The following is a 25,810-nucleotide window of genomic DNA, read 5'->3' as shown; positions in this document are numbered from 1 at the left end:
CCGCACGTGATTACCCCTATATAGTTAGCTAGCGATCGCACAATGAGAAGATTAACCATCCCACAGGTTATGGCCCAGATAGCAGATTTTTAAGAAAAATGATGTGTTTTGATTAGAATATGCTGCAACTGAAGTTATATTGAATGAGTTAGACATTATTCCTCTAAAAAGAGAGTTCTTTGTCTATAAAAGTGATGTAATTGATGGAATTACTGTCAAGACTACAACCCTAACCCTAACCCTAACCCTAACCCTAACCCTAACCCTAACCCTAACCCTAACCCTAACCCTAACCCTAACCCTAACCCTAACCCTAACCCTAACCCTAACCCTAACCCTAACCCTAACCCTAACCCTAACCCTAACCCTAACTTATTCTTTATAATATATTCACTACTATCTTCAATTATAATGATGAACTGATTCAACTTCAGTATAAAATTGAAGATTACAATACAATCAAATTGAAAAAACTTTTAATTTGATTGAATAATAAAAAACAAAGAGAGAAGAGATAAAATACTTCAGTTCTGATTATAACTGATTTATTTAAATAGTCTAAACTCTCATTTATAAGAATTGCTGATATAAGAATGAGAATATTTGAATTTAAAAATATAAGAGAGAATTTAAAATCTCAAATTCAATACTTAAATTATTAAAAATATGATTATTTTATAAATTTCTGTAAAAGAAATACAAGATGTCAAATCTGTACTCAATTTTATAAAATAATTGAATATAGCTGTTATTTATATTTGAAAAAGAGAATATTCTATAAACATTCTAAATCTGTTGCAAAGTATACTAATTATAAAAAGTCTTATTTTGCAAATTCAAAAGAATATATATTTGTTTCTAAAGAAAAAAAATCAGTAGTAAAGACTAATAACTCAGTCTCTATTGAATTAAATAATAGTAGTAATATTAAAAAAAGAAATTATCAAATTTCTAGAGTTATTATATCTGAATCTTCTGAAAAGCAAAAGATCAGAGAATAAAAGTCTTCAAAAACTCTCATTCAAATAAAAGTAAGAGATATATATATACAAGATATGATAGCTGTTGAAGTAGTAAATAATAGATTCAGTCTATTATCTGACTCTGAATAAAAATACAGATCTTTCAATAATTATATATTATATAAAATAAACAACAAAAAATATTAAAAACTCTATAAAAATTACATTTATTCAAAATAATATAAACAGAATAAACTCTTGTCTTTATTTATATTTATAAATTAAATATGAATAAAAAATAGATTTTATTCTTATTCAAGAATTAAAGTTAGAAGCTGATTAAGAATATTGTATATTTTATTCAGTATATTATTATTTTCTATCAGAGAAGACAGATATCAGAGTTAGAGTAGCAATTTATATCAGAAAAAACTCAAGATTTCAATTTAATTTAAAATATAATTTAATATCTGATTCTGATATTCTCATTGAAGATATTGTTGATATAAAAAAAGTATTTGAAAATATTCAATTAATCAATATCTATAATAAAAAATCATTAAAAGAAAACAATAGAATCTGAACTTTTAATAGATGCTTAATGCAATTGAAATCTGAAAAGAATTCAATAATTATAGAGAATTTCAATGCTTATTATTTTTGATGAAATTCAGAGAGAACTCAATCAATCAGAGCTGAAAATCTAATTGAATAGACACTTTCAAATAAATTAGAGTTGATAAATGAGTAAGATATGTCTACTTTTTATAAATTAAATTTGAGACAGAAATCAATTATAGATCTATACTTTCTCAGTAAAAATTTATATGAGAATAAGTATTTCAATTGATATATTAATTCAAATGAGATAAATGAGACTGCTACTGATTATGAGATAATTCAAATTAATATAGAATTGAGTAGTAATTAAACAGTTGAAAATTCTCTATACTCAAATCAATATAATTTTGAAAAATCTCAGTGAATAGAAGTGAAAAGAGTGATTGAAAAGTTGAAAATAGAGAAAAAAGAGACTCTTTACTGAAAATTAGATATAACTTTTTCAAATGAAATACTTGAAGAAAGAGTAAATCTAATCACTGAGATTATTCTTTTAAATATAAAGAATTATATTCCTCTAAAGAGAGTCTCTGAGTACTCTAAATCTTAATAAAATAATGAGATCTCAAATAAAAGAAGATATTTAACTAGAGTTAAAAAGAATTGAAAAGAAGATTTTGTTTCATTTGAGTATCTAAAAGATATTAGAAATAATTATTTCTCAATAATAAAAAGAGCAAAGACTGATTGTTGAAATAACTTTTTAGAAAATGCTTAAGAAAAAGAGATTTTCAAAGCTTTTAGATATACAAAATCAAAAACAATGTCTAAGCTATCAACATTAATCTATAATTTTCAAAATGAGGAAATTATAGCTAATTTATTTCAAGAAAAATGTCAAGCTTTTATAAGAATTTTATTTCAGTTATCAAGTAATTCAACTGAGAACTATTCTTTGTAAGAAAATAGTGAATATAAATATGATAATAAATAAAAATAATCTGATTTGACTGAGAATAAATTAAAAACAGCTATATTCTCATCTTCAAAAATCACAGCTGCAGAATCTGATACTATCAATCATTTGATAATTCAAGAGCTTTATTCAGTTCTTAAAGATAAGTTTTTTGAATTATTTTCAAATTTTTTAAAATATAATTATCATTCTAAGTGCTGGAGATATGCTGTTGAAATTGTTCTGTCAAAATCAAATAGAAAATCAATTATTTCTAAATTCTATAGAGTTATATCACTGTTAAATTATCTGAGAAAAATCTTAGAGAAGATAATTGCAACTAAATTATCATTTCTATCTGCTATTATTGATCTATTATATAATGATCAGATAAAAAGTAGAAAGCAAAACTCAGCAATTGATACAGTATTATCTGTAGTTCATAATATTCAATTTATAAAGAATGAAAAAATGATTTCAACTGCAATATTTATTGATATAAAAGATGCTTTTAACTGTATTTCACTTTCTCAAATAATAGAAATCTTGCTAGAATTGAGAATGTCAATATCTCTGATAAAGTGGATTATCTACTTCATATCAAAAAGAACTATTCAATTGCATTTTAATGATATGAAACAAGATATAACAGATATTGAAATAGAAGTTTCTCAGAGTTCTTCAGTTTCACTCATTTTATTTACTATTTTTATCAAATCTTTGTTTATTGACAGATAAATAACAATTATAATTAGAATCTCAAGCTATATAGATGATTTGAGTCTGATTGTAAGCTCAGAATCAATTGTAAATAATTATAATTTAATTAAATAAGTGACAACTGAAATGATTGAAAAAGTAAAATCAAAAAATATTATTTTTGATATGAATAAAACTGAGTTAATTCACTTCTATCTCAACTTCAGAGAAAAGAATTGTGAAGTTAAACTTTTAAATTATTCAGTTAAATCTAAGAATTCAATTAGATGATTTAATATCTGACTAGATTCTCAGTTAAATTTTAAATCTCATATTCAAATGAAAACTGCAAGTGCTGAGAGAATCTTAAACAGTATTATAAAACTCTCTAATACTGAGAAAGACTTATCTTTTCAAGTAATAAAATAGTTATATATTACTTATATAACCTCTGTTTCAGATTTTGCAGTATAAGTTTGATGAAAAAATCAAAAGTATTTTATAGAAAGATTTCAAAAGCTTCAAAACTTAGCTTTAAAGAAAATTTTGAGAGTATTTAAAACTTCTTTAGTTAGAGCTATAGAAATTGAAGTCTCTCTATCTTCATCACAAGTGAGATTTGATAAAATCTGTATGAATTATACTCTTAGAATTATAAAGCTATATTCAAATTATTTAATTAGAAAAAGAGTCTCAAGTTCATTTTCAAGTGAATCAACTGAATTAGAATTAGATTGAAATCTGTATTTTAATTGAAATGAAATAGATTTAGCTCAAAATTCAAATTCTTTATAAAGAAAAAAATATTATTACAGTTATTTAGAATCTGCTCTATAATCAAAAATAATTTCTCTAATTTAAATATAGAGAAAATTAATTTTGAAAAACTCTCTCTCTAAAAGAAAAGTTTTGATAATTTTATTGATTTAAAAATTAGTCATCTGTTAAAAAAAGATTAAATAAAAGAACATCTTGATCTTTTGAAATAAATGAAGAATAAAGCAGTTTTTATATATACTGATAACTCAAAATATAAGAAAACAGACAATCTTAAAACTGAAATAGTATATTCAGAAAATAATTCAGATTATCTTTTTAATTCTTAGTAGATTGAAAAAAAATCAGAGATTTTTAATACTGAATTATTTGCTATTTTAAAAGCTTTCAAATTAATTGAGATGAAGATTAAACAGTGGAAAAGATTTGAGTATATTTGAATATTCTCTGATAGTCAAGCAGAGTTTAAAAAACTTCAAAGTAATAAAATCAGCAGTAGACAGTTAATATTGAAACTGATTTTAAAAAATTTTCAAAATATTCAAAAGAAAATCTCTTCAAGCTGTTCAATTCATCTTCATTGAGTTTCTGTTTATATAAATATATATAATAATGAAATAGCTGATAAAGCTGTAAAAAAAGTCATTGAATTAGAGATCTACTTTCAGAAAATTATTTTATGATTCTTTATTAAAAGAAAGATTAGAGAATTATATTTGTAAAAATGATAAGATATCTGATTTCTACAAAGAAAAAATATACACTACTTTAGATTTGAAATTAAATCTAAATGAAAGATTTATTCAATAAAATGTAAAAAGAAACTTTTTACTACAATAATACAGCTAAAGCTTGAATATAGATATTTTAAATTATATTTAACAAGATTTAGAGATGATTTAAATAATCTATATTCAAATTATCAGTTATATGAAAATTCTGAGTATCTTCTTTTACTTTGTATAAAGTATACAGAGTTAAGATTAAAATTGAGAGAGAAATTTGAATTTGAATAATTGAATTTAAAGCTTTTATTCAATACAGAAACAGAAAATAAATTCTTGATTAAATATTTAAAAAAATCAAATATTGCTACAAGAGTTCAAATAAATAAGATCTGTTAATAAGAAAATAAATAATTCTTTTACAAGATTTGATTATCTTATTACTGTTTCTTATTTTGATAATTATTTTATTTTCAATTATTTTATTATTGATTTTATTATTGTTTTGTTTTAAAAAATTCTATCTATTAGTGATTGATTTTACAGTTGTTAAAACACTCTTTAAATTTCTTTTATAATAATTATTATTTTTTTTTTATATATATATTGAGTTAATCTGAGTTGATTAATTATTATTTTTAATATTGATTTTTCTGATTGAATATTTTAATTAGTTGTTTGATTCTGAGCTGAAATTCTATTACTGTATATATCAAATTGCTTTTGTATATTAGAAAATTCTTGATTTGAAAAATTCTGAAATATTTCAGATAGATGTCATAGTCACTGACTGTATACATCTATAAATGAAGAATAATAATAATAATAATTGAAATTACTATAAACAGTTGAGATTCTATTATAATAGATATAAGTCTATTCTTTCTTCTATATAATTATAATTTAGAAATTTTGAACTTTTCTAAGATTTTCTGAGAGATTATATATATCTGCAGTTCTATATAAATGATAAAGAATATAATCAATAAATTTAAAAAAGTCTGTAAATAAGCTGAAGCTTTGATAGTTAGTATTCAATAGAATTATAAAAATTAAATAAATATCAAAAGAAATTTTATAATCTAATATAATATAGAAGATAAAATTTAACTAGATCTCAGAAATATAAAAACAGACTGTCTTTTATATATACTTAGACTGGCTGTGTGATCATGCATGGGACTGGGACCAAATTTTTCCTCAGTTTTATTATCAGATATCTTAGTTCTGATCTCATATAGTGTTTAGCAAATTAGTCACTTTACACTGTTTATATTATAAATCTAGTCTCAGATCATGTTTTACTAATAAATTAGTGATTCTGGTTCCATTTGGTTTCATTTTACAAAATGGGACCAAATGGGACCATGATTTACCCTATATAGATTGGCAGTGATAGATAGGTTGACAGTGGTAGATAGGTTGGCAGTGGTAGGTAGATTGACAGTGATAGATTAGCAGTGATAGATTAGCAGTGATAGATTAGCAGTGATAGATAGATTGGCAGCAGTAGGTAGATTGGCAGTGGTAGATAGGTTGGCAGCAGTGGGTAGATTGGCAGTGGTGGGTAGGTTGACAGCAGCACTAAGCAAGATAGAGGTAATATCTCCACCAATCATATCATCAGATTGATGTATTATATAATCATCAGAATGGGACCAAACTTGAGTCAAAATCATGATCAGTTCCAGATCATGTTCTGATTTTGATAGTCAGTCACTTTACATGAAATATCAAGATTTTTTAGTCTCATTTCACTCATGTTTTGATAATTCTAGTCACTTTACACTTTCATTCTGGTCCTGATCCCACTAAAATCATGCCAAGAAATGGACTGAGATCAAATCAAACCAAATCAAATGTGTAATTCATGGTCCTGGCGGCCAGTCTATATATACTAAACTACTATTATATTAAATATATAGTAATAGAAATATTAGATATTTATAACTATCAACTGAATACTCTATCTGATATTCACAATATTTTTCATATAAATCTGCTCTGATTTATAGCTGAGAATCTGTTTTTTTTATAAAAGATTTCTGACTGATAATTATCTGTTATTATAAAAGAAGATAATAAATTTGAATAAGAAATTGAAATAATTCTCAGTAACAGAATCAATCATTACTATTGTGAATATTTTATTAAATAAATAGAATATAATTATTTAATCTGAGAATTTATATTTATTATAAAGAACACTGCTGTATTCAATATCTATAAATTCTTACTTATCTTAATAAAGAAGAATAATATAATGAATTAGTATTTGTTGATAGTTAACTTATACAATTAATTCTCTACTATACACTTATATACTTATATATATTTATAAAATTCTCTTATATCTTCTTACAATTTCATTTTATAATTATATATATTTTAATATTCTAATAATTCTTTTATTTTATATTTCTTCAGAGTACAATCTCTGATATTTCTTCTGTTCTGATTTCTCTATTTATAAGAACTTTCTTATATAATCTCTTTCTCTAATCTTCTTTCTCTTTCTTTTCTTAATTGATTTATAAACTGTTATCAGAATAGTATCAAGTCTGTAGATAGTGCTGTTGAAATGAATTATACAAACTGTGCAGATAATATAAATGATTTAATCTGCAACAATGATAACATCTGTTTAATCAGTGACATATCTGTTACACTAGATTATTTAGAGAATGTAGTGATTATTGAGGGAATTTATTTTCAAATAATAAAAGATATTGATTGAACTGTGTCTGATGTTAAATATCTTGAGATTTAAAAAACACAGTATCTTTGATTAATGATTGTAATATAATGAGAAGAGATAGCAAATTGCAAAATAGCAGAGATGATAGTGAGATGACTAAGAATTCAAAAAATATTGATTTGATAATAATTAGACAGATATTTAAGATAGATGTATAATTCTGAAGTCAACTGAATATTTTGTATAAGCAGATTTGATTTTTTATAGATGATGAAACTGTTTCTTCTCAGACTCTCTATAAGATATTATATTATGAGTATATATAAAGTAATTGATTGATTCAGAAGTTAGCAGAACTTGGCAGAAGTCTAAAGGAGTTTAGTTGATCACACTAATCTGAAAATATCAAGAAGAGAGGCTGAGCATGCTGAGATAACCTACATTCATGAGTAGCTGTAAGGATGTCAATTTTGGTGGTGATTCATCAGCCTGTGCATTTGTTGTGTCATCTTGAGAATTAAAACAAAACAAGTTCCTTGCTGAGAAGCTTCCCTTTGCCAACTCTCTTTTCTTTGTACACAACGTTCGCTATTGTGTGTCGTTTGTTTTTGACGTTGTTTCTACACTGCATGGAACTCCGGACTCGATCTACCACTAGTTTCCATTCGTCCAGAGCAATGCCATTGCTTCATAAGCCCGCCTCCCAACCTAAGTGCTCCAATTTTCCCGATGGATGATCCGGTTGATAGCCTCAAGAATGTTCGTGGTAATGCAACTATCGCGTATCCTACCCTTCACCGGTAAAATTTTGCTAACATCTATCTGATATGCCTTCTTGTGATAGGGCTTAGAAAATGAATACTGCCCTCCGCTGGATCCCGCACTTTTCGTGGCTATAGCAAGCGATTATAACCTTCTCGACGACGGTAGCGTTCGGCAACTGCGCGACACTCTAGATGCGCTGAAGGCTTCAGCTGATGAGCAAGAAAATGCTACATTCGACCCTTCTGGCACAAGCGGCCGGGATTTTGTAGCGGGGGATCATGACGAGTTCGCGTCAGAGGAAGATGGATCACATCCAACAAAAAACTCTTTGACGTCGACTCTTACGACTATCGAATCTGATTTCTCTACGTTCAGTTTGGAGGAGAACCTGGAGCCCACTCGTTCTGGTGAACCCTGGAGTGGAAACCATACTGATTCCCCCCTGTCCTCTACCCGTGTTTCGCAAATTACAGGATTGACTTTCGAGGGTAAGAGGACGTATTTAATGGATATGTTTCCGTCAATTGACCAATACACGATTGTCCATACTTTGAGAAAATGCGGCGAGGATATTGACCGCTCGATGGATGTTTTGCTCAACCTGGCGTTTTTTGAAGACCAAAGCGCTGATGATCAGGAAGACAAAGTGTCAATACCGAAGGAGTAGATGGGTTCGAAGGCGATATCCACTCAAGAGAACGTAAGTGGGCGAAAAGTAAGCGGTCTGTAAAAAGGCAAGGATCGCTTCCTCAGTCGATTGCATCATCTGCAGTAACACAACATGAAATCAATAAGGTGGAAAATGTATGGGAGAATAGCAGAAGAGATGTCAACTTTATCTGTTCCAGAACGTACCTCTCGCCCAAGTTCGTTACTTCTGCCTACCATACAAACGGAGCATCCCTCCCAAACACATTGCACTCCCTTGCGTCTGCGGAGGCGGAGCGACACGCAAATTCCATGATGGATAAGTCAGTCACAGTCACGCAAATAGCAGAACTGAAGCAGGAGTTCCATAAACTTTCCTCCGAGAAGCTTGCCGGATTGCTTCGACTAGCCAGGAACTCAACCTCAGCAGCCAGTGAGCTTGCAACCGTGATGACAACCGCTGCACCACGCGCACCTCCGACAGAAATCGTCCAAATACAACAAGCACCTGTGGATCTCAGTGAATTTCCAACTCAGACTCAGAATTCCCGGCCATGGACACGAGAGCCGCCCCGCGACCACCTCACCAGCAGAGCGATAGCAGATTCGCACATCATCGCAGCCCACAGCGCTTTTGCCAAGGCCAATTCAGCCTATCGCCGCGTCAAATCAGATCGCCTCATGGGTGGTGCCGCTGGGTACTACTCCGCGGTGGGTCGTGAACATGTGGAAAAAGCCAAAAGGGAAGCCGCAGCTGCGGCAGAGGCACTCGTAGAGTTGCAGTCCAACAGCACGTTGCTGGACCTGCACGGCGTTAGCGTACAACATGCAGTTGACATCGCGAAGAAGAAGGTTGATGCCTGGTGGTATTCACTTGGTGATACCAAATATGCTCCCGGCGGCTGGGGTCCCGTGCAGCAGGGCTATCGCATCATCACGGGCCTCGGTCGCCATTCAAAGAATGGCACTGCGAGACTGGGTCCAGCGGTTGCGCGGGCTTTGGCTAATGAAGGATGGAAGGTCGAGGTTGGCGAGGGATCCTTGACGATTACGGGAATGGCTAAACGTCGATGAGGGTGGTTTCGGTTTTGGGTTGGCGTTTGGAGCTTTTTGTTTCCGAGTGGTGTTGTTTCTCGCTGCGTTAGTTAGTAGGTAGATTAAGCAGGAAACCACCTATGTATCCATATCATAAGGGGACTTGATCTCCATTGGTATGCATGCATATGAGTCTAGCGATGGTTCTAGAAAGTAAATTATTCAATGTTCCGTCACTAAGTACTTACTCTATATAACTTATGATTACAGATCCTGGTACTTATGTACCCATATATATGTATGGTAAACTTTTTTTTTTGTTTGTTGTTTCCAAAAGATTTGCTCCCGCGATGACGGATGGGTAAAAATAGATGTGAGGTTATAAATATGTGGAATCATCCATGGATGAAGTTGAAAAAACAAGGTTGGCAGCTTCAATACAAATCCTTCCTTCATCCCCGCCAACAGCACCCTGGAGAACTCCATGAATACTCCTTCCTGCGCACGCTTCTCTACTCATCTTGCCCGCTCCCATTTCCATAAACATCGTCTCCATATATCTCCTTTATCCCGACAACTCGTCTCTCCTCGAACTTCATCCCATTTTGGGCTTCCCCGCTTTTCGCGACGACCCCGTCCGTTGCTCCTCGGTCGCGAAGCCCTCCGACTCAGCTGGATGCCAACGATCCCTTTCCTCACTGTATTTAGTTCATCAAAAAAGAAGATGGCGGACCAAAAAGAGTTTCCAGATCAACGGACGAATGAAGAATGGAGAGCAGTGTTAACTAAGGGTGAGTAAACAACCTAACCCTAATACTACCTATATACAATTCCTGGTCCCTCCCCCGAACGGAAAATATCCTGCATTTCCGCTATATATATACTTGATGTATATCTGTGTGTGTATTTATATTACTTAACCGCGCTGACCCTATTTCGTCCCCACTGAGTAGAACAATTCCACATCCTCCGTAACAAAGGCACCGAACCCGCTGGGAGCGGTGAATACAACAAACACTCCCCTGCATCAGGCGTCTACGAGTGCGCCGGCTGCGGCGCCCCGCTTTACAAGGCCTCCCACAAATTCTCGTCCGGTTGCGGTTGGCCGGCATACTTTGACTCGATCCCTGGTGCCGTGACGCGCAAGGAGGATCGGTCCTTTGGCATGAGCCGCACGGAGATTATGTGTTCGAACTGTGGGGGGCATTTGGGACATGTTTTCAAGGGCGAAGGATATCCGACGCCCACAGATGAAAGGCATTGTGTTAATAGCATTAGTTTGAGGTTTACGGAGAGTGAGGCGAAGGCGAGGGCGAAGGAAGTTGAGGTGGAGGGGGGAAGTAAATAAGTTGGTAATTTGGACGATTTATGATTTATGAAATGTACTCGTCTTTGAGTGTGAGATTACATTTGGAGTAGAGGACCATCGTGGTAGCGTTTGTTTGAGTCGTTTATTTAACCATTTGAAAATGGACATTGGAAAGGAAGTAAATACATGAATGTTCATGGTTGCACTCTGCTGTTGTTGATGGGAATCCTTTCTTTCCCCTTTCCTAATTCCTTCACTGTCCTTTTTGATATAATGGACGATCTCTATAATGCATTGAATTTCGAGGTAACAGGTTCTACACAACGGCAGCTGCGTACCTCCACCTGACAACCAGGAAGTCTTGGATAGAACTTGCACACCTGGTCTCTATAGTTACCGGACCCAATGTTTAGTCATTGGTGAATCACCAGCCAGATTCCAAATCCAAAAACCAGATATCAACGTTTGATCGGATTAGTTGGGCAGTTAGACAGCGGCCTAACTTCCCATCTCCACCGACCCGACCTTCGTTGTCCGAACTCCCTACATGTGCAATCATTACGCTGGGTTTAGGACCTTGTACATTCTACCATCGGTTAACTACGCTTCTGTCTCGACACTGCTAGTTGAGCCATGGCCTCTCGACGAACGGCGAACCCGGCTGCGGAGCGGGCAGCAAAGAACCAACTGGTTATCAAAAATTTGCTGAAATTGGAATGCAATAAGATTTGCGCCGATTGCAAGCGGAATAAACGTATGTTCTTTGGGCTTCTGATACCACTCTCCGTCGCCAATTTTGCTTGGACAATCGAGTCCATTGTTGTGCACCCCGCATGCCTAAGTCTTCGACAGGCATGCGTTTAGAGTGTTGACCCGGTAGAAATAACTAACATTACTCCTGTGGTGTGAACAGACCCGAGATGGGCCAGCTGGAATATTGGCGTTTTCATTTGCATTCGCTGCTCCGGCATCCATAGGGGTATGGGTACGCATATCAGCCGAGTAAAATCAGTCGATCTTGACACTTGGACGGATGAACAACTACAGAGTGTGCTTAAATGGGGAAATGCAAGAGCTAACAAGTTCGTTATCCTGTACCCATTCCGTTGCAAGCGGGATCACAAAGCCACGAGTGCGCATGTATTAACGGGTATATCGATCTCTAGGTACTGGGAAGCAAAGCTTGCTACCGGGCATGTCCCTTCAGAGTCGTATGTATTGCCATCCCAATCGGACTCTTACACTGTAGGGACGGTATTCTGATCCGACCCGCAGGAAAATGGAGAATTTCATCCGAACCAAGTATGAATCAAAACGGTGGGTGATGGACGGGCCCATGCCTGATCCATCAACGCTCGATGTTGATGAAGGTGACGATAATATGGTTAGCCTCCCCAATTCAGGGTTGTTTAATCTTAACAACCCTTCTTTTGCTTACCAGTTTCTCACAGCCGTTGGCCATCGTCCAGGAGAAAGCCAAGCTAGAACGATCTACGTCCCATCGCGCTGCATCAACAGTGAGCCAGCCTGCGTCGCGTCGACCAGGACAGTCAATCAATCTTTTCGACGACGAATCCCCGACTCCCCCTGAGAGACCTAATACCACAGACTTACCAGGTGTCCGTCCTCCAACAACGAATTCCTCCATGCCTTCTGCAACTGCAGCTCCTAAGCCAAATAAACCGGCCGATTCATTACTTGGCTTGGATTTCTTTGGCTCTGCTCAACCAGCGGCAAACCGTTCATCGGGCACTACGTCATCCAATGTAGGCTCCACTGGCCCTTCGAGACCTGACCTTAAACAATCTATTCTATCTTTATACGCATCAGCGCCCAAGCCGCAAGCCCCGGCCCAGCACGAACGCAATACTTCATTTAGATCATTTTCTCCCCAACCACAGCAACAAGGCAGGTCACAGTCAGATGCGTTTGGTGAACTTACGGATGCTTTTAGTGGATTGAGCTTTCCGTCAACCACATCTCCTCCCCCCGAGAAACTCGATGCGTTTTCGAACCTCGGATCCTTCAGTCCTCCCAAGTCCCCAAACACAGCACCAAAAATTTCTTCTCCACCACTCAAAGGTAGTGGGTTTTTTGATTCTGTCCCAAACTCACAGAGATCGACCTCTTCCGGGCGAGATTTCAACCCTGTCAGCGCCACTGTAGGATCTACAAAGTCGGCAGCAGCTCCCCCCGCCACTTCAACGAGTTCCTTTGACTTATTCTCATCCATGTCAACCACCACTCCCACGCTACCTCCCTCAGTTCCACCAAAAACAGAAAATACAACTTCTCCCTTCAACCTCTCGGCTTCGTCAAAAGGGCCCGTTCCTACGGCTCCACCCACCAACACTACTAACGTCGGTAACCTGCTCTCAGGCAGCGCTATAGACCCATGGGGCGGCGGTGCTTGGAACAAAACGGAAGCGACTTCCCCCACTAGCAAACAGTCTATTTCGTCCATGATGAAGGTCCCCGAGAAAATCACTGCCAACGACATTGGCTCGGGATGGGGATCGCAATCTCCTACTACGACAAAACCGACGCCGACTGTTGCCGCTGATGAAGATTTCGGCGGATGGACAAGCGCCCCTCCCCCAGGTCCGATTAGTAGTGCCACCTCGAAGCCGAAGCCGACTGGGGGCTTTTCGGGAAGCGATGATTTGTTCTCCAATGTGTGGGAGTGATAGCGACTTTGTCATTTTGATTTTATGCCCTCTCTTGCTAGCCAATGTTTTGATTAGATATCAGTTTCGCACTCAGGCAATTGATTCGCTTATGAATATTTGAGACTCGGTTTGTGCAACTTCTAGCATTCAGTTTTATGATAACTGCCCGTTTCGTAAATTGTGATTCTATTCTCTCATCCTCTTCAATTTTATTTAGTTTGCATGTTGCTCATGCGTCAATCGTATTTATTAACTTTACCGGTTTCGCACAATGCGCATCCCAGTACGTGGATTATTATTTTCAATTCTTATTGGTTCATCATCTTCACAGTTGATACCAGATGATCTAACAGGGTGATTGCTAATCCATGTCGATTAAATCAATAGAGGCCGGTAGAAATTATGAGAATGTTTCGAAAGTAACTACACGTTTCAAGTAGAGCTGGTAATCATATCCTACCGTGCAACGAATAGGTTCTCTGAGACTTAAGGAGAATATTGCCCATGGTAGGTAGGCAGGTAGGATTTATAAACCGACGTGCAAATCGGAAAGATAACAAACAGAAATGGAAGGAGAAAATGGTAAATGCATATTACAAAGTTGAAGAAAAAAAGGAAAAGAAAACCCCGAATCCAAATTCATCGTGTACAAAGTTTCCAAAGAACGGGACATTGACTCCATAAAAAACCGTAACACCAAACAGGATAAGAGAAACATCAGCACGTTCAAACAAGACTGACCTAACAACTGATGCAAACAACCTGAACCAACCTTGTGCCGTCTTCAGGAGGTCATGGGGCGTAAACTACTGCCATGACAAGAATAAACGACGAAAAACCGCAGGAGGGTAAATCAACTTCGGTATATCCGCTCTTCACTCCCCGTCGCGTAGTTCAGAATATCCAGCCCAGAATAATCCATAGCAGGAATCCAACTACAATAACGATCGCCGCAATTTTAAACACTGCAACTCTATCTCCCTGTCTCGCCATTCGTGTTAGGCGACCGGCACTGCCTCTGATATTCGTCGATAGTGACGAGAATACTTCGCTCTGTTATGTGATTAGTTTTGATGTTGGCTGTTAGCCTCTGATCAGGTCACCGATAAGCAGGCAGAGACGGATATACGAACTGTATTATCGATAGTGCTGTGATCCCTGGCATGATCGTAAATATCTATAGAGACCGATTTCAGAGCGTTGGTCTTTTGCGCAAGGGAGTCTAGAAGGGCATTGTTCTGTCTAGTTGTAGTTCGGATGATAAGTTAGCTACCACCCTTCTTTATTTCGATTGAGCATTTCCGACACCTCCCCGCGGCCCCCCTTCCCCCAACTTGCGTATAGCATGGCCTAGGATGTGATGGAGATGAAAAAAAAAAAATGGGTGCAGACATACTGTTCCCGCACATAGGCGTCACTCATCTTGGAGACCGGAGACGAGAACTGTGTATCACTTTGTTCTCGTTTGCCAGGTGGAGCACGAAAGGGCACTTTCCCAGTATTCGATCTCTCCCGTCCGTGAAACGATTGAACCGATGACTATCTTCTATGTATACCGTAAGCTTCTGTCGACGTGGCTCTGTGCCTCACCTGCACGGAGGTTGTGTTGACAATACTTGGGCGCGTGTCGTTTGCACGATGCGAAGTATTTCGTCGAATAACCGATGATATCAAATTATGCAAGCGCCTTATCAGTGTTCATTATACGAAATAATGATATTTTGGAGTTGCTATCTTTTCCAATATAATCTGGCGGGATTCTGTGAGCATGTTCACCTGGATGGATGCATTGAAGTTGGGAATAGTAATTGTCATGTGACGGCAGCACTTGCCTATATTTTCATCAAGAATCTCAACTATCCTTATTAAAAAATTAATTATTCAGCCACAATATGACTAAAATTTCTCAACCAACTGAAGATTGCATTCTAGAGGCTGTAGAAGTGTATAACTGTGATAAAAACCCAGAAAATCAAACCTCTGTTACGAGAATATAAGATCAACTATCAAATCCTTTACAGAAGGGTACAGAGAATCAAATCACAGACTGTGAACATGCCATTCAATTATCTACTGAATTCCGTGTAAGAGAACGCCTTGAGATATGGATTACACAGTTGGGTAAAGCTGGACAGCCTTCCACTGTTGAGATGGTTTGAAAATATGCTCAACACAAGAGAGATCTCAATCAATATCTTACAGCTCACCAACGTCAAACTGAAAAAATATCATGAAGACAGGTTAATATAGAAAAGATGATGACTGTAAAGCATGTAAAAGAACAGATTGCACCGCATAAAGTAGAATACATAGAAATCACTGAATAGATTTCAACAAGAGCTTGCAGCTTCTGCAAAGAAATCAAACACTGAGATTACTCAACAGCAGGAAAGTGCTAATATTTTGGATCATTCCGATGAAGAAGATACTGAGGATGTAGATAATGAGCTTTTTCTTATAGATAGATCTTTGGGACTTTTCCCACATTGACAGTACAAAATAGTAAGAAAATATCATTCCGGTGAAAATATGGGAACTCGCGGGTGGAGCACGGGCATAATTAGTGCCTGAAGGATAGTGCTAGAAGCAATTGGGTGCCTAAAAACTTCGCTTTGCATCCCGACATGCCCGCTCATAGAGAGGTAACGAACGAAGACACACACAGAGAGTTCCCTTGATCTGGAGCATAAGTACAAGGGCCCCTTTCATCTGCATAGAGAAATCTGACCAGCGCGAATTGAGGAATACGCTGTCGTTGGCAGGGTTGGGTACCGCCAACTATTTAGTAATCCTTTGGAGCATCTTTAGCGACAAGCGTCTTGAACTCAACCCCAGCGTTACGCTTTAATATTTCAGGGGGATATGTGGGTGCGATGGATAAACCGTTTGCTAATAAGTTGTTTGGAAGACCTGGTTAGAAAGGTGCGGAAGACATATCGGGATTTTCTCCCGCTCAAGTAATAGATACTGTAAATATGTCTACCGCCTCCCGATAGACCTTATCATTCAACACCGAGGTTCTATGGCAAGGAAAGGAAAGTAAAAGACAGTTGTGTGCCTGTTATCCTGGATACATACACGTAAAATATATAGTTGGGGATGCTATGGGAGAGCGAAAAATAGAAACAAAGAGGGTAAAGAAGAAGGGAAGCTTAGAGAACACCACGAAACCAGCAGCGTCAGATCCCGCACAGAAAGTAGTCGCCGTAGCAAAGTTCACTAGGGAAAGAGAAAACAAAAGTGGGCCATACAAAGAAGAGAAATACAACACCACGCCAAAGAGAAGGATACGAGGCAGCGTCGAGCAAAAATGAGAAGACCAAGGAATGGAAGAGAAAGGAGGGGGGGGGGGGGGGGGGGGGGGGGGGGATTTAAAAAAAAAATGAGACAGAGGGAGGTGGACAAGGGAGAAAACGAAAGAACATAAGAACACACTCCTGCCGCTATGCCATCAATGAGGAAAATTATAATAGAGACCTCGAAAACACAAAGTAATACATGGTAATTGGGTTAAGAAGGAAAATAGTGCGGGAAGAAGAGGGGGAAAAGGGCTTAAGTGTCCAAAATCTAACCAGAACGCGCAAACCCCATGAAGGGTCGTCGTCGGTCTGTACTGGGTGCATGCAAAGTAGCATCTATTTTCACTATAGGGGCATGGTGAATGTGGGGAGTAAATCCGTGCGTGCAAGCTCATTCAATGGATATTGAGAGAGGTATGGGTATAAAAATTCATGTAGCGCAAACTACCAGGCAAGCATGTAATGGGACGATTGACGAAATGGCCTGGAAGATTAAAAATCATTTCCATCATCCGAAAAGACAGTTATTTTTTGTCACCACATGTCATCATCATCGTCAAGTTGTGCCTCGTCACCAAACGAGGATCGCGACGTTCCATATTGCGGCCGCTGGTTCGATCCGTGCGCGGAGCCATTTTGAGAGTGCCCACGTCCTCCAGATGGGGACCATTGCTGATCATCTCGGCCATCGCTATCATAGTTATAATGGGATTCGTTATAGTACGGTCCATTGTTGTAATGATCATGCTCCCGGCTCTAGGAGGGCAAAAATGAAGTTAGAAAACTTCCTAACATCAGGGATAAAAAATGGGTAGGTTGAACATTCAGAAATACTCACTTGATGTCGGTGTTGTTGAGAATGGTCCTCGGACTGTGAATGCTCTCTCTTCCGATGTTGAGCTTGTGGAGCAGAGATACTTAATGTAGGGTGCATCTGTTGTACCTTGGCGAGATATGAATACATGAAATTACTTAGCAGAACTTGCGAATGTAGTGCGCGTTTTGGTTCTGCGAGTTTCCAATGAGCATAGCGGTAGATTTCCCTTTCCTTGGAAATTGGAAACCTAGTCCAGTTGTAATCGATATCGGGTTTGAGCTCCCGCCGTAGCGGCTCGGGTGAAAGTGCCCTCGACGAATGTTTCTTTTGGCTGTGGTCAAGACTTCCCTTCTTCTTGCTACCAAATATAGAAGAGAATAGGCTTGGTTCTTTCTCCTTCTTTGACTCACTACCAGCGGCTCTCTTTGCAGTATCTTTCCTGCGTTCGTCTTCCAATCTAACCTCCGCACGGTCGATAACGATGCTCTCTCTACCTCTTTGAGCTCCGTCGATAGATGCCTGCAAAAGATCTAGGCGGGTGTTGTCGTGCATCTTCTCGGTTATTTTGGGCATTCTTCCCTTAGATTTTTTGGACTCGTCCTCTTTTTTCTTATCCTTATCTTTTTCCTCCGATCCGCGGAGCCAAGTCCAACTTGATTTCCGGCCACCATCTCCATCCTTTTTATCTTTCCCCTTCTTCGAATCCGACCTCCTATTAGAGCTGTCCGTTGAGGTCGGGATGAATGAGAGCGTATCCGTTCGTGTGTTGTTACCGGGAAGCGCTGATGGGTGGGAAGCAATGTCGTCAATTGTCTGGGGACTTTCTTTTGCCGGCCGAATAATTCCGGCTCTTTTGGAGGCCCTGCTTCCAATTGGCTCTGGAGGGAGGGGTACTTGTGGAGGTTGAGAAGGGGGTGGGTCGTGCGAAGATTTCCGTACGGGAATGTGGTTTGGTACGGAGACAGTGATGGTAGCTGGAGATTCTTTCACGACTGCTGGTGGGGGTTGTATGATTTGATGGAGGTTCTGGGATGTCGTGGATGTCTCTAAACTTGAGACGCCGTTAAGGCTTAATGATGGCCGTGTCTGTGAATTCGAGGTCGAATTGCCCGAGGATAAATCATCTGAACTAAATTCTGGTGAAATGGAAAGGTCGCTAGTAGAAAGGTTGGGTTGAGACCGGGTGGTTGACCTTGAAAAGCTCGATGCGTTTCCATGTGTTGGATCCGTCGAAACTCTAGTTAGTCCCAGAATAGGGGGCTCTTCTTCACCTGATTGAGGTGACCGTCGAGTGACAGCTTCAGCGTCAGGGTCGGATTGTCTCAGTGCGCGCTTCGAGTACGGGATCCGATCTCCTGTTTTAAAACTCCCTCTACGATAGGTTGTCCGGGTCGATCTCCGAAGGCTGTGGCCAGGGGGCGCAGCAGGTAATATGGGTCGATCGTCAGCCATTGAATCTTCCCCTCGCCTCTGCCCGATAGAAGCCTCCTCCGATACTGCCTCAAGCTGATCTACTTCATTTTGCCGTTCCGAGCCCGAGGTATCTATTTGTCTTGACAACATGGATTTCTTCCGTCGCAGCCCTCCAGCCGACCCTTGCACTTGTAGTCCGGAATCAGTCATTTTTAGTTCTCCGGACCTCCGCTTTATCTGCTCTGCTTTGCCATTAAGAAAACTCTTGAACTCTTTGGGGGCTAACCCTGGGTGCAGGCGTGCGGGGACCCAAAACAACTGCGATGCATCATCATCAGACTGGCCAGAAGGGGGAATTGGGGGGACACCGAAATTAGAGCCGAACAATGGAAGATCCGGGTCGGCGGCCCCCACATCCATTGACATTCTGCGAAGAGCGGCGAGGTTCGTGAGTTCCTGGGCAACAGCAGCAGCAGGGTTTGAGTCATAGTCTAGGTCGTTGAGTGGAATAGATTTTGAGGTGGCTGTCGAGGGAGAGCGGGTTAGGACGGGTGAGCGTTGGCCTGTAACATCTCGATCACTTGAGCCCGGCTCCGTCGTCGACTGGCGACCAGGGCCATTTGTAGTCGACCTGTCGATTGAACTGGTCCTGATAGGAAGCGAGCGTTGGTTATTGTTCGAATCTGACGGCTGTGGGGGATTTTCGCGATGCGGGGAGGTAACAGAAAGAGTTTCGGCCATGGAGGAGGGGTTGTAGCTTAGTCGCTTCGAATCCCTTTTGTCGTAATCATCGCCATACATGTAGCCAATGGTTTCCGTAACATGTTGGGTATCGTCGCTGATAGAAAATTGTGAAGCGTGGCCCCGACGGGGAGCGTATCCTTCATTATACTCATAAGATGAAGTCGAGGCCTATGGAAATCGGCGAATATCAGCCAGCTTATCCAATCTGCATTCTCAGCTGAATAGACAAATAGCCTTGTGCGGATAATATAACAAACACAAGGTTCTCAAAATGGGTGCCCAGTGAATCAAAGTGTGATTTAACGAGAGAAAAACAAGACGGGAGATAAACGAGGGAACTCCGTCTGGCTCCAGCATCTGGCGATCTTCTCGTAGACGAAGCGACGTAATCAGACAACGGTTTGCTGAAGATTAGGGGCAAAAGGTACAATAGGGACAATGGGGACAATGGGGACAGCAACGGGCGTGCGTCGAAGAACCAGAGAAGAGGGGAAGGGCTTGAATCAGCCACCCGATAGAGCGGGGGGGAGGTTATGTATGTGGAGTATCACAACTTCGCAGGGGGGCGTATAGTGTAAATATTGAGCGACGACGAAACTCACCTGCATCATGAATCAGGCGAACAAACTGGAGGGCAGGAAGCGGGAGACTGAGATGGCGGATGAAGAGGACAAGAGGCCACTGGAAATGAGCGATCGAACGAGGAACCTGGGAGGGGACGGGCAGAAACGCCAAAGCGAAGGGGGTTCAAGGTGGAAGGATCATCGAAGCGCGGCGAGTGAAGACGGGCGGCTGGCACGAACTACAACAAGTCACATAATACATCCACAGCGGAGCGAGAACGAAGTTAGGATTACGAGAAAAGGAAGGGCGTAGTGGCCACCATGGGAGAAGTGAGAAGACCGGTCGACAGGAAGCGAAACAAGAGACGGCTCTTTGGTGAGGATGGAGGATGGAGGTTGGAGGTTGGAAGTTGGAGGTTGGAGGTCGAGAGTAAAGCGATTTGGTAAGAAATCGATTATTTGATGAGGGATGGTTATAGCAATCACTACTAACTACTGCATGGCCGCCATTTTGCTAGTTGTAAATCATGCTGTGATTTATCCTGATGATCTGCCATTCCACACTAGATAACTAAAGGTTTTAACCTGTTTAACCCAACACCGTTAACTAGTTAACTTATCGGGGTTTTCACTCTCATAGGAGAGAGGAAGAGCGCGAGAAAAGTCAACCAACGTAAATAATAGAGGCCAAACCGGAAATGTTTCAACAGCCAAAACACCAAGAATGAACAGCCCTGTTTGCATGTAAACAACTGTAATGCTTTAATAGTCACCCTCCCACTATCATGAGCAGGCTCTTGATCACATGGCGACCTCCTTTTAACTACGCGGTAGATATCGATGGGTACGAAGGAGACGTTGCACGCAGGTTACTAGTATGCACTTGGTTGACAGCCTGATAGCCCGAGAGCCTGAGGGAATGAAACTCATGTATTCTAAATTTATCTGCCCACTCGCATAATTTCCTTTAAATGATGTGCATGTGCAATTTTGGTGTGCACTAGCTTGGTTGGAGTAATGTTTATATTTCGAATCTTACACGCGTTGGATGTGAGCAGGTAGAGTTTCTCCTCCGCATTTGTTTGACCAGATAATCAAATGAATGCTCCATTACCAATGCATTATGCAGATAAATGTTCCGTGCTGCTGGCCGTCCGTCGAATATATTTCCACATCGCAGTGTATATGCTTATATCAAGATATCCTTTAGTTGAACGGTGCAGAATGTTGTGGGCGCCGATGTTGCTTTTTTACAAGGCAAGGCATGCGATAACGATCTGGCTTTGTGGTCTGGAAGCATTTTATTTAACTTCTCGGTTTTCAACATATACAGCATCTCTAGATTCCACCACGGCAGGGAGTGTGTCCTTTTCTCGTAGGCTGTAGTTTTACAGGAAGATCTCCAGATATTGTAGAGAAAGCCGCTGCGTCTTCATATATCAAGTGCGAGCTGTGGTAACCCGACGAATTGTAAATCAGATTGTATTGCTGATAGTTTAATTTTAGTTGAGATAATTTTCTTTTGTATTTAGGGTAGGGTGGGAAAACTGCACTCAAGAGGTCTAGGGATTGAAATATGTCACTTCTCTTAAGGGAGTTTTCTACATTGGGATCACAGAGATTGCACAATAACCTGTGAAACATAGCAGTGGGACAATTAACTAAATGCTGCAGAATATCACCATGATAAGAGACATATTCTATCCAACAAAAATAGCAGCATTCACAATCCTTGCACCTGTCTTCTTCTTCTTCACAATTTAAAAAGTCTCAAGGAAATCTGAAAAACATATCTGCCTGCCATCAAAATGAACAGGAAAATACAGCAACATGCTTGATGATGCACAGCAGTTCCACAGAATGGATAACTTGCATTGGATGTGAACAGTGATGGAGTTGTGGAAAAGTATTGCACACATTTCAAGTGACCCAGGTCAGAAATCCTGAAAGTCCAACATTCCATTCTCTCACTGTTCTATAAGCTCATCTTCCATTCCAATATTTTGAAAAGCCTAACAAGGTGTGCCATCTTAATGCTCTGAGAATTAAGGTTTCAATAACTTAGTGATCTGCTCAGGACAGATCAAGCCCTCTATATTCCTCTGATCACACATTGACATCTGCAATCTATTGTCATTGAGAAACTTAACAAGCCTATTCCTGCACAACTGACACCTCAATTTCAAGTGGTGTGGTTAGGAATTGTAGGATCAGTTAGGTTATCTGAGCACCTAACATTTCCCATAGCAGCTGTCAATGTTAATGATGCTGACCAACACAAAGAGAGAGCTGGTTCAGTCAAGACCATCATAAAATAAGACATGAGAGATATCTGAGTACTTAGGGAGAGAGGGCATTAGATAATTAAGAGTGTATGAAACAACTCTCAGCTCTCTATGTAACTGATCACTGCCTGGTGATGCTGTAAATTGACAGATCAAACTCTCTCTGAGATCACTGTTGCAGTCCAAAACCTGATCAGGGTTTTGTTTGTGTCTGAAAACTGGAATAATATGTTCAAACTGTAAATGTAAAATTTTGGTTAACAAATAGTCTTCTCTTGCATTCCTTATGTCATGGTTATGTTTGAAAAAGAGAGAGAGAGAAGCGCCAACAAGCTCAAAAGCGTGCAGAGAAAGAGAGAGGGAAAATGCAACAATTGAGAAGTTGGTCTCATGTTGAAACAGAGAATGTAGACATCCGAATTGAAAATATATATATATATCAAAAAGAAAAGAATCGCTGGAAGGTTTCAAAATGCAGAGAAGGTCAAAACGAAACAAGGTAAAAGAACAAAAAATACCCAAGAAATTGACATCAACACGTATATAGATACACTCATCGGATCCTAGAGTAGAAGAGTAGAATGCATATAGTTGAGATGGGTAACAAGAGGGGCGATAAAGCTGTTTATTCGGCTAGGGTAATGGTGGTGTCGCACGGATATTCGCTTGAACGAGCATAACTCACTGGTGAGAGAGGTAGAGGTTGGAAATCATTGGGACAGGTGCGGTTGCGGAAAAAGGAAATGCTTGCACAGGTCTTCGTCGTTTGCTGGTGCTTTTGATAGCATTTGGGGTTGTACCAAGGTCACAGTCCAGAAAACGACGGTTAGAGATTTGAAGCGTCAACGTAGTTACTAACGGATAAACAATTAGCTTGTCGCTCACGACAACACAGACATCAGACGTATCTGTCTATATATAGCTCTGAAGATAAATCTAAGTTAATTAAGAAGCCCTTACCTAGGAAAAATGCCGGTTCTATCACCTATGCGCCCAGTCCACCAGTCCTCTTTCTTGTCTGTTCTTTTGAGAATGGTAATGATCTCACCCTTTTTAAATCCCAAATCGCCTTCCTGGTCAGCATCAAAAGTGAACAATGCCACGACTTGGTCCTTTTGCAATGAAGCAGCCTCCCCTTTTGAGCCGAAAACTGGTTTGGGAGCTGTGGGACGTGTCGGCCTTCTGTCGCTGTACATATAACCATCTTCACCACCGCGATTGTAATTATCGAACGTCTCCCTTGGATTAGCTCGTGTAGTGTAGGATCGATGCATGCCACCGCTAGGCGGTTGCTGGTCGTAGACATCGTCAGCCCATGTGCTTGCACGCCTTGGTCGATCATGGTATTGGTAGTCATCTCGCGAATTTAAAGATCCTGTGCGGTCTCGTCGCACACCTTCTCCAAACGCATCACCTCGTTTCCCCTCCCAAACAACTCTATCATGCGAGTTGTCATATATGGGGATATCGTTGTACATTGAATCATTCCCAAAGGCCGCGTTACCAGAGAACGCACGTGATTGAAGAACAAGCATTAGTGGTTCTGCCGCAGGGGGTGGGCGGATTGATCCTTCAAGTAGCTGGCGAGCAGATACTTTGGAATTATAAAGTCGTTCATTGGCATCCTTCCTCTCCACTAGTACGCTTCCCTCCAGGCTTACACCCGCAAAGAGGCCTTTTGTCTTGGAGTACGAAAAAACTCCAGCGACCCCCTTTGTGCTCGCGGCTCCAGCAGCTTCAGCGTTGCGCCCAATGGGTCCGGCCGCAATAGAAACATTGCCTCCTAATGTAATACTGCCTGCCTGGGAGAACGCCCGGACGGCGTTATAATCGTTTAGAATGAAAACAAAATCTGTCAACTCAAAACCGATCTGTCCACCAAATCCCGCCCCGGCCGTTGCGATTGCGGACGGCGCTGACCACGAATTATCTGCCAAACGAGCGACGACAATACCTGAGCCGAATCGAGCTGAGCCAAGAAAGCCTGCTTTGATCACAGTGAGGACCGCAAGCCCCTATCCTGCAAAATCAGTAACCGCTTTCATGAAAAGTTCAACAAATCATCCATCTGGTTCTTAATCCATCACATACCTTGGCGTTTGCTAATATCTGAGGGGGAATAATTTTATCTGGGCCAAAAGCTTGACGGGGATCAACGAAAGAAGCGAGAATTTTCCCAGCTTTTCTGCATTCGCCTAGTTTTCCATCAGATATCAGAATGTCAAGGAGCGGCACGAGGTATTTGGAGTCAATACGGGGTTACTACTCACTCCTCATAGAAGAGGGCAGCGGATTATGTATTCCTAGAGGCATATTTCCGTACGCGGTAGTTGGGTAAAGATGAGCGGAGAACTGGATGGGGCTTTCACTACGTATATAACGCCGGATGAATGCTAGCAGGACGGGAAATGGGAAAAGAGGAGGTGGTGGTGGTGGCTTGTGCACAAACGGCGGATGACTGCGGCAGAGGCTTTACTGAGGCTCCGGTCCGTAGATCTAAAACGGCGGTTTTGTTGACTCCGCTGTGCCTTCACATCCTAATATGTAAAGATTACGGAAGGCTACGGACGCAGCCACGAGCCACGACGTTATTGAGCTGCGGCGAAACGGTGTGATGACAGTGAGGAGACAGAAGAATGCTGGAAAGCTTTTGGCTTGGAGTGGCTGAGTCAGTGACGATAGCCGGCGGTTATTACGGGCGTAATCATCATTTCGCCTAGTAAAATCAAACTCTAAAGACTCCGTCGACAAAATCGTCAGAACTCCGAGATCGAATGTCACGTGTCTATAAGCGCGGTACGCGGCTGATAGCAGCTTGTGGTGTTTGGTTAGTTTGTTCCTTTGGCATCGTTCCTGGGAAGATGGCTGTGATGCATACTCAAGTCC

The 25,810-nt window shown here is 39.6% G+C and overlaps 7 protein-coding genes across 7 annotated transcripts; 4 read left to right on the top strand and 3 right to left on the bottom strand.

Annotated features, from left to right (window-relative positions):
* Positions 1-8,106: 8,106 nt before the first annotated feature.
* Positions 8,107-8,809, top strand: HCBG_03105 (smr domain-containing protein; the record flags this gene model as incomplete). The annotated part of the gene is made up of 2 exons (XM_045430154.1): positions 8,107-8,136; positions 8,222-8,809. 2 exons carry the CDS (start codon positions 8,107-8,109, stop codon positions 8,807-8,809), a joined length of 618 nt encoding a protein of 205 aa, XP_045290049.1.
* A 293-nt stretch (positions 8,810-9,102) lies between these two features.
* HCBG_03104 (smr domain-containing protein) lies at positions 9,103-9,864 on the top strand (the record flags this gene model as incomplete). The annotated part of the gene is made up of 1 exon (XM_045430153.1): positions 9,103-9,864. One exon carries the CDS (start codon positions 9,103-9,105, stop codon positions 9,862-9,864), a length of 762 nt encoding a protein of 253 aa, XP_045290048.1.
* Positions 9,865-10,549: 685 nt separating this feature from the next.
* HCBG_03103 (peptide methionine sulfoxide reductase msrB) lies at positions 10,550-11,313 on the top strand (the record flags this gene model as incomplete). Its single annotated transcript, XM_045430152.1, has 2 exons — positions 10,550-10,616; positions 10,779-11,313. The coding sequence occupies 2 exons, from the start codon at positions 10,550-10,552 to the stop codon at positions 11,171-11,173; spliced, it is 462 nt and encodes a 153-aa protein (XP_045290047.1).
* A 454-nt stretch (positions 11,314-11,767) lies between these two features.
* HCBG_03102 (stromal membrane-associated protein) lies at positions 11,768-13,821 on the top strand (the record flags this gene model as incomplete). The annotated part of the gene is made up of 4 exons (XM_045430151.1): positions 11,768-11,888; positions 12,048-12,345; positions 12,410-12,518; positions 12,586-13,821. 4 exons carry the CDS (start codon positions 11,768-11,770, stop codon positions 13,819-13,821), a joined length of 1,764 nt encoding a protein of 587 aa, XP_045290046.1.
* A 541-nt stretch (positions 13,822-14,362) lies between these two features.
* On the bottom strand, positions 14,363-15,231 carry HCBG_03101 (uncharacterized protein; the record flags this gene model as incomplete). The annotated part of the gene is made up of 3 exons (XM_045430150.1): positions 14,363-14,856; positions 14,937-15,045; positions 15,200-15,231. The coding sequence occupies 3 exons, from the start codon at positions 15,223-15,225 to the stop codon at positions 14,698-14,700; spliced, it is 294 nt and encodes a 97-aa protein (XP_045290045.1).
* Positions 15,232-17,546: 2,315 nt separating this feature from the next.
* Positions 17,547-20,687, bottom strand: HCBG_03100 (uncharacterized protein; the record flags this gene model as incomplete). The annotated part of the gene is made up of 5 exons (XM_045430149.1): positions 17,547-17,586; positions 17,641-17,858; positions 17,941-20,244; positions 20,392-20,433; positions 20,679-20,687. The coding sequence occupies 5 exons, from the start codon at positions 20,685-20,687 to the stop codon at positions 17,547-17,549; spliced, it is 2,613 nt and encodes an 870-aa protein (XP_045290044.1).
* A 2,496-nt stretch (positions 20,688-23,183) lies between these two features.
* HCBG_03099 (DUF500 domain-containing protein) lies at positions 23,184-25,526 on the bottom strand (the record flags this gene model as incomplete). Its single annotated transcript, XM_045430148.1, has 4 exons — positions 23,184-23,778; positions 23,885-24,939; positions 25,016-25,119; positions 25,195-25,526. The coding sequence occupies 4 exons, from the start codon at positions 25,235-25,237 to the stop codon at positions 23,751-23,753; spliced, it is 1,230 nt and encodes a 409-aa protein (XP_045290043.1).
* Between the last annotated feature and the right edge of the window lie 284 nt (positions 25,527-25,810).

Source organism: Histoplasma capsulatum, assembly GCF_000150115.1.
Source record: "Histoplasma capsulatum G186AR genomic scaffold supercont2.3, whole genome shotgun sequence".
Lineage (NCBI taxonomy): Eukaryota > Fungi > Ascomycota > Eurotiomycetes > Onygenales > Ajellomycetaceae > Histoplasma > Histoplasma capsulatum.
Note: the sequence above shows the minus strand (reverse complement) of the source record. Positions and strands in the feature narration are given on the sequence as shown.